Here is a 12,461-nt window from a genome sequence, read left to right as displayed (position 1 = left end):
GACAATATAGAACATTATACAAGATAATATAGACCATTATACAAGACAATATAGGACATTATACAAGACAATATAGACCATTATACAAGACAATATAGAACATTATACAAGATAGTATAGACCATTATACAAGACAATATAGAACATTATACAAGACAATATAGACCATTATACAAGACAATATAGAACATTATACAAGACAATATAGAACATTGTACAAGACAATATAGACCATTATACAAGACAATATAGAACATTATACAAGACAATATAGACCATTATAAAAGACTATATAGAACAATATAGAACATTATACAAGACATTATAGACCATTATACAAGACATTATAAAACATTATACAAGACAATATAGACCATTATAAAAGACAATATAGAACATTATACAAGACAATATAGAACATTATACAAGACAATATAGACCATTATACAAGACAATATAGAACATTATACAAGATAACATTGACCATTATAAAAGACAATATAGAACATTATACAAGACAATATAGAACATTATACAAGACAATATAGAACATTATACAAGACAATATAGAACATTATACAAGACAATATAGACCATTATACAAGACAATATAGAACATTATACAAGATAATATTGACCATTATACAAGACAATATAGAACATTATACAAGACAGTATAGACCATTATACAAGACAATATAGAACATTATACAAGATAGTATAGACCATTATACAAGACAATATAGAACATTATACAAGACAATATAGACCATTATACAAGACAATATAGAACATTATACAAGACAATATAGAACATTGTACAAGACAATATAGACCATTATACAAGACAATATAGAACATTATACAAGACAATATAGACCATTATAAAAGACATTATAGAACAATATAGAACATTATACAAGACAATATAGAACATTATACAAGACAATATAGAACATTATACAAGAAAATATAGACCATTATACAAGACAATATAGAACATTATACAAGACAATATAGACCATTATACAAGACAATATAGAACGTTATACAAGACAATATAGACCATTATACAAGACAATATAGAACTATACAAGACAATATAGAACATTATACAAGACAATATAGAACATTATACAAGACAATATTGAACATTATATAGGATAATATAGACCATTATACAAGACAATATAGAACATTATACAAGACAATATAGAACATTATACAAGACAATATAAAACATTATACAAGACAATATAGAACATTATACAAGACAATATAGACCATTATACAAGACAATATAGACCATTATACAAGACAATATAGAACATTATACAAGACAATATAGACCATTATACAAGACAATATAGAACATTATACAAGACAATATAGACCATTATACAAGCCAATATAGAACATTATACAAGACAATATAGACCATTATACAAGACAATATAGAACATTATACAAGACAATATAGAACATTGTACAAGACAATATAGACCATTATACAAGATAATATAGACCATTATACAAGACAATATAGAACATTATACAAGACAATATAGAACATTATACAAGACAATATAGACCATTATACAAGATAATATAGACCATTATACAAGACAATATAGAACATTATACAAGATAATATAGAACATTATACAAGACAATATAAAACATTATACAAGACAATAGAGAGAATTATACAAGACAATATAGAACATTATACAAGACAATATAGAACATTATACAAGACAATATAGACCATTATAAAAAGACAATATAGAACATTATACAAGACAATATAGAACATTATACAAGATAATATAGACCATTATACAAGACAGTATAGAACATTATACAAGACAATATAGACCATTATACAAGACAATATAGAACATTATACAAGATAATATAGACCATTATACAAGACAATATAGAACATTATACAAGACAATAGAGAGAATTATACAAGACAATATAGAACATTATACAAGATAATGTAGACCATTATACAAGACAATATAGACCATTATACAAGACAATATAGAACATTATACAAGACAATATAGAACATTATACATAGAACAATATAGAACATTATATAAGACAATAGAGAGAATTATGGTCGTTGAAGCAAATTTGTTGTCACTTCTGTGGGAAAGATTGCATCATCATCATAGAGCGAGCTACAGGTATACGTTAGCAGCAATTATACACTACAGGTATACGTTAGCAGCAATTATATACTACAGGTATACGTTAGCAGCAATTATACACTACAGGTATACGTTAGCAGCAATTATACACTACAGGTATACGTACGTTAGCAGCAATTATACACTACAGGTATACGTACGTTAGCAGCAATTATACACTACAGGTATATGTACGTTAGCAGCAATTATACACTACAGGTATACGTACGTTAGCAGCAATTATACACTACAGGTATACGTACGTTAGCAGCAATTATACACTACAGGTATATGTACGTTAGCAGCAATTATACACTACAGGTATACGTACGTTAGCAGCAATTATACACTACAGGTATAGGTACGTTAGCAGCAATTATACACTACAGGTATACGTACGTTAGCAGCAATTATACACTACAGGTATAGGTACGTTAGCAGCAATTATACACTACAGGTATAGGTACGTTAGCAGCACTGGTCATGATCAGTTGAAGACGTTCAGGTTAATTAGACAGGTTTGTTATGTCATTTAAAAGAGATGTTGACATGTAGAAGACACTAGACCCGGCTACAGTGATATAATGAGATATATGAACATTAGAGGCAGGTAGTAGTGATAGCAGCAAGACTTTAATGTCAACTTTACAAATGTGTTGATGACCGATAGAGACCAATAGAACCCAGTATAGAAGCAGACAGTAGAGCTCGTTCTATATAGAGCAGATGGTAAGTTAGGGAAGACGTTAGGTAGGTGACGTGCGGGTAGTGACTTTAGCAGTGGTTACAGGCGGCATGCTACAGTGACGAGGTCTTGGGGTTGGCCAGAGACAAGCTCACCTACCCTTGTCGCTACTGTGGTAAACGGTTTACACAGACGGGCACCTGCAGGCGTCATGAGAGGCTACACACAGCTCCCAACAGCTTCAAGTGTCCCATCTGTCAGAAAGGTTTCAACCGCAAGTACCGTCTGAAGGAGCACATCGTGGCCTCTCATCCACATCAATCTGACGAGGGAGACATTTCCCTCATCATCAACACGTCGGCCACCACCCTAGCGTGAGGGCCAGGCCTGGGGGGGAGAAGAACCCCACCCCGAGCCGTCCTCCTGCCTACCCATCACTTCCCTGCAGCTGAAGCCTTCCTGATTACAGCATCATTAACAACTGCTACACATGCTGGCTGCCCCAGACTTCAGCATTTTCCTCAGTCCAAAGACAGTGCAGGTCAAATAATACTACCAAAGCCCACATATGACTAACCTAACCAGCCACTAATGTTGTATTAATCATCATCATCACTAATATTGAGTTCAAACATCTCATCGCTCTCACTCACTCACTCACTCATGGCCACTTTACCAAATGTTATTATTATTATCTTGAGTCTGATGACGTCACTCAGTGCTATGTATGTATGTACTTAAGTTAGAGACGTACCATTGATGACGTCACTCAGTGCTATGTATGTATGTACTTAAGTTAGAGACGTACCATTGATGACGTCACTCAGTGCTATGTATGTATGTACTTAAGTTAGAGACGTACCATTGATGACGTCACTCAGTGCTATGTATGTATGTACTTAAGTTAGAGACGTACCATTGATGACGTCACTCAGTGCTATGTATGTTTGTACTTAAGTTAGAGACGTACCATTGATGACGTCACTCAGTGCTATGTATGTTTGTACTTAAGTTAGAGACGTACCATTGATGACGTCAGTCCAAAGACTTCTTACCAAAGCTTGTGTACTTACGTAGTTCTGGGACCTGTCATGGTGTCCCAGGACCCGTCATGGTGTCCCAGGACTTGTCATGGTGTCCCAGGACTCGTCATGGTGTCCTAGGACTCGTCTTGGTGTCCTAGGACTCATCATGGTATCCTAGATGTGTCCTGGGTTTGCTTCACTTTATGACTTTTCATTTGTGGCTAATGGGAGTTTATATATATATATATATATATATATATATATATATATATATATATATATATATATATATATATATATAGTAAGTTATATATTTATTGGTTTTTCTTTTCTGGAACACAAACTGTGATAGGAGGATCTTTAATTAGTTATTAAGTCAACATTATTATTGAGTTTTCTTGTTTTTTTTTATATTTTATGTTTAGAAACATAATTTGTACCTCAGTAGAGACAGGAATGGTGATTCCCTGTCTTTTGTCACCCACTTGACCTTAAACCACGGCTGGGTCAAAGGTCATGGAGATTGGGCACACTGACTGCTTGTCTCGTGTTACCCAGTTGACCTCATGGGTCATAAGAGACTGGGTAAAACTATGTTAATACAATATTTTTTGTTTCATCATTTATTACGTGGGTGTTGTCTGCGGCCGGGTGTGGAGACTAAGGTAAGCTAGGTGTACTACACATGATTCACATTATCAAGTAAGTGTATATACTGGACGGCTTGGTGTGACTTACTGAAGGAAACACTCACCTTCTCTCTCTTTCTCTTATAATTGCTACTCATTACAGTCAAAATATATATTTCCCTACCAACACTTTAGGAAGGAGACTTTTTAAATGTGGTTCGTGACAGAGAGTTAGTTAGGTAGAGTGATGTATGTATGTATGTATGTATGTATGGTGGTCGCCTCGCTCATTGTAATATTACCATATCGTCACACACCACATGAACCACTTCTCACATCAACATATAGGAATAACACAAGTTTTCTGTGGTACCACAGGAGGAACTTCTCCCGTGCCATCTACTTCTTGCCCTTACCACTACCACTCCTGCTGCTCCTCCTCCTCCAGTGAGGTATTGCCCTCAACTTCCATCCATGACTATCATTGTTTTGACTTGAATCTCAACACTAGGGCAATCAAGTGTACATTGACTTCCCTCTGGTCGATAGTTCACTTGGTATCAAGCAGTTTCAAATTGTTTGATAGTGAGATCTCAACCCACATACGTATAATTACGTAATCTATCATTCATACAGAGGACGGAATCTCATACAATTATATTACTGAGGTCTATCCCAGTCGTACTTACTTACCACTTGCCAACTTCATTCCAAGAAACATTTCCTGTACGTGGCATCTTACAGTAAGTTTGGTCGTGACTAGGAGGGACTGTAGTAGCTACATGATGTATATTACCATAACTAGGAGGGACTGTAGTAGCTACATGATGTATATTACCATAACTAGGAGGGACTGTAGTAGCTACATGATGTATATTACCATAACTAGGAGGGACTGTAGTAGCTACATGATGTATATTACCATAACTTGGCTATAAGATGTGTGGACTTATCACCAGAAACATGGCCCAGTGAACACGTCTCCCCTTCACTTACACCAACTATGATAATCTTACACATCCTTATCTGTGTCACACCCCTTGAACCTTCCTCACACCTTGAACCTTCCTCACACCTTGAACCTTCCTCACACCTTGAACCTTCCTCACACCTTGACCATCATCCCTTGTACCTTCCTCACCCCTTGAACCTTCCTCACACCTTGAACCTTCCTCACACCTTGAACCTTCCTCACACCTTGACCCTCATCCCTTGAACCTTCCTCACCCCTTGAACCTTCCTCACCCCTTGTACCTTCCTCACCACTTGTACCTTCCTCATCCCTTGTACCTTCCTCACCCCTTGAACCTTCCTCACCCCTTGTACCTTCCTCATCCCTTGTACCTTCCTCACCACTTGTACCTTCCTCACCCCTTGAACCTTCCTCACCCCTTGAACCTTCCTCACCCCTTGTACCTTCCTCATCCCTTGAACCTCCCTCACCCCTTGTACCTTCCTCACCCCTTGTACCTTCCTCACCCTTTGAACCTTCCTCACCCCTTGTACCTTCCTCACCCTTTGAACCTTCCTCACCCCTTGTACCTTCCTCACCACTTGAACCTTCCTCACCACTTGTAACTTCCTCATCCCTTGAACCTTCCTCACCCCTTGTACCTTCCTCACAACTTGAACCTTCCTCACCCCTTGTACCTTCCTCACCCTTTGAACCTTCCTCACCCCTTGTACCTTCCTCACCCTTTGAACCTTCCTCACCCCTTGTACCTTCCTCACCCTTAGAACCTTCCTCACCCCTTGTACCTTCCTCACCACTTGAACCTTCCTCACCCCTTGTACCTTCCTCACCACTTGAACCTTCCTCACCCCTTGTACCTTCCTCACCACTTGAACCTTCCTCACCCCTTGTACCTTCCTCATCCCTTGAACCTTCCTCACCCCTTGAACCTTCCTCACAACTTGAACCTTCCTCACCCCTTGTACCTTCCTCACCCTTTGAACCTTCCTCACCCCTTGTACCTTCCTCACCCTTTGAACCTTCCTCACCCCTTGTGCCTTCCTAACCCTTAGAACCTTCCTCACCCCTTGTACCTTCCTCACCACTTGAACCTTCCTCACCCCTTGTACCTTCCTCACCCTTTGAACCTTCCTCACCCCCTGTACCTTCCTCACCACTTGAACCTTCCTCACCACTTGTACCTTCCTCATCCCTTGAACCTTCCTCACCCCTTGTACCTTCCTCACAACTTGAACCTTCCTCACCCCTTGTACCTTCCTCACCACTTGAACCTTCCTCACCCCTTGTACCTTCATCCCTTGAACCTTCCTCACCCCTTGAACCTTCCTCACCCCTTGTACCTTCCTCACCCTTTGAATCTTCCTCATCCCTTGTACCTTCCTCACCCTTTGAACCGTCCTCACCCCTTGTACCTTCCTCACCACTTGAACCTTCCTCACCCCTTGTACCTTCCTCACCACTTGAACCTTCCTCACCCCTTGTACCTTCCTCACCACTTGAACCTTCCTCACCCCTTGTACCTTCCTCACCACTTGAACCTTCCTCACCCCTTGTACCTTCCTCACCCTTTGAACCTTCCTCACCCCTTGTACCTCCCTCACCCTTTGAACCTTCCTCACCCCTTGTACCTTCCTCACCACTTGAACCTTCCTCACCCCTTGTACCTTCCTCACCACTTGAACCTTCCTCACCCCTTGTACCTTCCTCACCACTTGAACCTTCCTCACCCCTCGTACCTTCCTCACCCTTTGAACCTTCCTCACCCCTTGTACCTCCCTCACCCTTTGAACCTTCCTCATCCCTTGTACCTTCCTCACCCTTTGAACTTTTCTCACACCTTGAACCTTCCTCACCCCTTGACCAATCCTCACAACGTGAACCTTCCTCACCCCTTGTACCTTCCTCACCCTGTGAACCTTTCTCACCCCTTGTACCTTCCTCACCACTTGAACCTTCCTCACCCTTTGAACTTTCCTCACACCTTGAACCTTCCTCACAACTTGAAGCTTCCTCACCCCTTGTACCTTCCTCACCCTTTGAACTTTCCTCACACCTTGAACCTTCCTCACAACTTGAACCATCCTCACCCCTTGTACCTTCCTCACCACTTGAACCTTCCTCACCACTTGTACCTTCCTCACTACTTGTACCTTCCTCATCCCTTGAACCTTCCTCACCCCTTGTACCTTCCTCACCCCTTGTACCTTCCTCACCCCTTGAACCTTCCTCACCCCTTGACACTTCCTCACCCTTTGAACTTTCCTCGCACCTTGAATCTTCCTCACCCCTTGACCCTTCCTCACCCTTTGAACTTTCCTCACACCTTGAACCTTCCTCACCACTTGAACCTTCCTCACCCCTTGACCCTTCCTCACCCTTTGAACTTTCCTCACACCTTGAACCTTCCTCACAACTTGAACCTTCCTCACCCCTTGTACCTTCCTCACCCTTTGAACCTTCCTCACCCCCTGTAACCTTCCTCACCACTTGAACCTTCCTCACCACTTGACCTTCCTCAGGTGTATCATACAACACACCTGCTGCAGACACTGACCTTCCTCAGGTGTATCATGCAACACACCTGCCACAGACACTGACCTTCCTCAGGTGTATCATGCAACACACCTGCCACAGACTCTGACCTTCCTCAGGTGTATCATGCAACACACCTGCCACAGACACTGACCTTCCTCAGGTGTATCATGCAACACACCTGCCACAGACACTGACCTTCCTCAGGTGTATCATGCAACACACCTGCGCAGACACTGACCTTCCTCAGGTGTATCATGCAACACACCTGCCACAGACACTGACCTTCCTCAGGTGTATCATGCAACACACCTGCCGCAGACACTGACCTTCCTCAGGTGTATCATGCAACACACCTGCCACAGACACTGACCTTCCTCAGGTGTATCATGCAACACACCTGCCACAGACACTGACCTTCCTCAGGTGTATCATGCAACACACCTGCCGCAGACACTGACCTTCCTCAGGTGTATCATGCAACACACCTGCCACAGACACTGACCTTCCTCCGGTGTATCATGCAACACACCTGCCGCAGACACTGACCTTCATCAGGTGTATCATGCAACACACCTGCCACAGACACTGACCTTCCTCAGGTGTATCATGCAACACACCTGCTACAGACACTGACCTTCCTCAGGTGTATCATGCAACACACCTGCCACAGACACTGACCTTCCTCAGGTGTATCATGCAACACACCTGCCGCAGACACTGACCTTCATCAGGTGTATCATGCAACACACCTGCCGCAGACACTGACCTTCCTCAGGTGTATCATGCAACACACCTGCCGCAGACACTGACCTTCCTCAGGTGTATCATGCAACACACCTGCCGCAGACACTGACCTTCCTCAGGTGTAGCATGCAACACACCTGCCGCAGAATGTCTTCTATTTTTTCATTTATATTATCGCAATATTTAGAGTACTTTAATTCAGGTTGTTATGTGTTATATGTTGTTTATTATTATTATAATTTTACTGGTATGTTTATCATTTAATGTCCAGTTTATAATTGGAGAAGGTTAAGCTCCTTCATGTGGCTATCTTCTGGTAACTACGTGACGTCATCACTTCTGAACAATGTTTTACCTTCGCACATCAACAGGTGAGCCAGCTGCCTGGCCCCACGCGGGCCACAAGTACCGGGTGAGCCAGCTGCCTGGCCCCACACGGGCTACAAGTACCGGGTGAGCCAGCTGCCTGGCCCCACACGGGCTACAAGTACCGGGTGAGCCAGCTGCCTGGCCCCACACGGGCTACAAGTACCGGGTGAGCCAGCTGCCCGACCTAACCTTAAACGGTTGCCACTTCCGCCACCTGACTGACTAAGTGTTATAGTAAATAACTCAGGTGGTGCACCACCTGCCAGGCAGGTACATTACATGTCTCACCTGGTCACATTACCACCTGCCAGGTACGTCACATGGCGGGTATCACATAATAACTTGTATTAAACAAGTCATGCTCAACACTTGCTTGTCATGTGGTTACCTTCCTTTACTGACCAACTCTCACTAAGGTGAGGGAAACACTTCTCTTGCACAAGGTTTGACCCACCCTGTGTGAGGGCTGGCAGGTGGGTTGGCTGCCTCACCCACCCCGTGTGAGGGCTGGCAGGTGGATTGGCTGCCTCACCCATCCCGTGTGAGGGCTGGCAGGTGGGTTGGCTGCCTCACCCACCTCGTGTGAAGGCTGGCAGGTGGGTTGGCTGCCTCACCCACCCCGTGTGAGGGCTGGCTGGTGGGTTGGCTACCTGTGTACAGAAGCACCCATCTCTGCAGCACCATTAAGTTAAGTGTTTCATATTGCACCCTTTCTAAGTCACTCATCTCAGTTTCAGTGAGGGTCCGGCAGTAGGAGCGTGGCGCCACATACGCCCGGCCTGGTTGTATGTTGTAATGTTGTGACCCAGCCTTCAGCTGGCCAGGTTGTATGTTGTAATGTTGTGACCCAGCCTTCAGCTGGCCTGGTATAACATTTGTAAACACGAGAGGCTTGCCCTCTGGCCTGATGCCACACACTGCCATCTTCCCACAGTTTATTTTTTTCTTCTATGTAATAAAAATGTATTATTTTGTTAATGATTTGATTTGATGGGAGTGAAGGGTTAGTCAAGAGAAACTCAGAGGAATCATAGAGCTGATACGGCAGAATGCTAGAGAGAGAGAGAGAGAGAGAGAGAGAGAGAGAGAGAGAGAGAGAGAGAGAGAGAGAGGTGGGGGTGTGTGTGTTCAGCTGACCCGGGTCTGGCTAGGCTTGGAGCGGGTGGGAGAGGGTGGGCTTGCCACACACTCACGCTGCCTTGGTACTTAACTATATTGATACAAGTTTACACTGGTTCTCACGGAAGTTCCTTACTCTTAAGTTCACTTGACCTGTTAACAAGAAGTGTAGCACTAAATTACAAGTTAAGGAAGAAAGTCAGTAGCGCAGTTTGTCTGGAGACAACAACAACAAGACTTGTCATTCTGCAGTTATGTGTAAAATTAGTTTTATTGGTGTACGGGAGAGAGAAGCGTTGGTTGGTCCCACCATATCCATGGTGGCCACCTGTGTGTGTGTATGTTCGAGAGTCTATTTTGTGTACGTATAGTTGGTGTTAGCGACGCGACGCGTGAGGTGTGTGAACGCGTCCTGCTCAATACTGTAAGCCCTGCCCGGCCTACCCCACCACAACCTCATGCTCACACCACCACAACCTCATGCTCACACAACCACAACCTCATGCTCACACAACCACAACCTCATGCTCACACAACCACAACCTCATGCTCACACAACTACCACCACAACCTCATGCTCACACAACCACAACCTCATGCTCACACAACCACAACCTCATGCTCACACACCTACCACCACAACCTCTCTTTCCTTCACACAACTACCACCACAACCTCATGCTCACACAACCACAACCTCATGCTCACACAACTACCACCACAACCTCATGCTCACACAACTACCACCACAACCTCATGCTCACACAACCACAACCTCATGCTCACACAACTACCACCACAACCTCATGCTCACACAACCACAACCTCATGCTCACACAACTACCACCACAACCTCATGCTCACACAACCACAACCTCATGCTCACACACCTAACACCACAACCTCTCTTTCCTTCACACAACTACCACCACAACCTCATGCTCACACAACCACAACCTCATTCTCACACACCTAACACCACAACCTCTCTTTCCTTCACACAACTACCACCACAACCTCTCTTTCCTTCACCATATTACAACATTTTATGTGGTCAGGTCAACAAACACTATTAGCCCAGGTGGTTTGGAGTGTTTATTACTGAATGATGGTTATTTCTGCCTGATTGTTCATCCATAACTGTCATTATGACCATCAGTACACCCAGTACGTCATCAAATGTTATCATCCTCCCCTATCTGGTTATCCATTGCTATCATTGCAGCCTAATTGGTCACCGTATGTCATCATTCCAGTGCACCATCCACTTCCTTCATTAATCGTACATCAACAAGTGAGATATTCACAAAATGCCACCACATCTTAAACATGGCGCTGCCCACAACTCTGGTTATTATCACAAACAACACCACACAACTCCCTGCCACCTCTTCTACTGCTATCATTCTACTGCTATCATCATTCTTCACCAGTCATTCTACTGCTATCATCATTCTTCACCAGTCATTCTACTGATATCATCATTCTTCACCAGTCATTCTACTGATATCATCATTCTTCACCAGTCATTCTACTGCTATCATCATTCTTCACCAGTCATTCTACTGATATCATCATTCTTCACCAGTCATTCTACTGATATCATCATTCTTCACCAGTCATTCTACTGCTATCATCATTCTTCACCAGTCATTCTACTGATATCATCATTCTTCACCCGTCATTCTACTGATATCATCATTCTTCACCAGTCATTCTACTGATATCATCATTCTTCACCAGTCATTCTACTGCTATCATCATTCTTCACCAGTCATTCTACTGATATCATCATTCTTCACCAGTCATTCTACTGATATCATCATTCTTCACCAGTCATTCTACTGCTATCATCATTCTTCACCAGTCATTCTACTGCTATCATCATTCTTCACCAGTCATTCTACTGATATCATCATTCTTCACCAGTCATTCTACTGCTATCATCATTCTTCACCAGTCATTCTACTGATATCATGGTCCTCGTTAACAGAATCAGGCGTTGTTTCGTAAATACTTCATCAGTTTCGTAGTTAAGTAAATACTTCATCAGTTTCGTAGTTAAGTAAATACTTCATCAGTTTCGTAGTTAAGTAAATACTTCATCAGTTTCGTGGTTAAGTAAATACTTCATCAGTTTCGTAGTTAAGTAAATACTTCATCAGTTTCGTAGTTAAGTAA

General features: G+C 42.5%; 1 protein-coding gene across 4 annotated transcripts in view; it reads left to right on the top strand.

Moving 5' to 3' along the window:
- Nucleotides 1-12,461, top strand: part of LOC139756078 (uncharacterized) — a 226,996-nt gene that overhangs the window by 117,698 nt on the left and 96,837 nt on the right. For 2 of the 4 annotated variants that reach the window (XM_071675099.1, XM_071675108.1), the window contains one exon: nucleotides 2,992-4,136. The exons of 1 other annotated variant lie outside the window; for it this stretch is intronic. In XM_071675099.1, coding sequence (XP_071531200.1) covers nucleotides 2,992-3,264 — 273 coding nt within the window. In that variant the 3' untranslated portion in view covers nucleotides 3,265-4,136. Of the gene's footprint in view, nucleotides 1-2,991; nucleotides 4,137-9,163 lie in introns of those variants that run through there. One more of the 4 variants, XM_071675115.1, reaches the window with a different exon arrangement.

The sequence above is a fragment of the Panulirus ornatus genome, chromosome 2 (assembly GCF_036320965.1).
Source record: "Panulirus ornatus isolate Po-2019 chromosome 2, ASM3632096v1, whole genome shotgun sequence".
Classification (NCBI taxonomy): Eukaryota; Metazoa; Arthropoda; class Malacostraca; order Decapoda; family Palinuridae; genus Panulirus; species Panulirus ornatus.
This window is presented reverse-complemented; position numbering and strand designations above follow the sequence as displayed.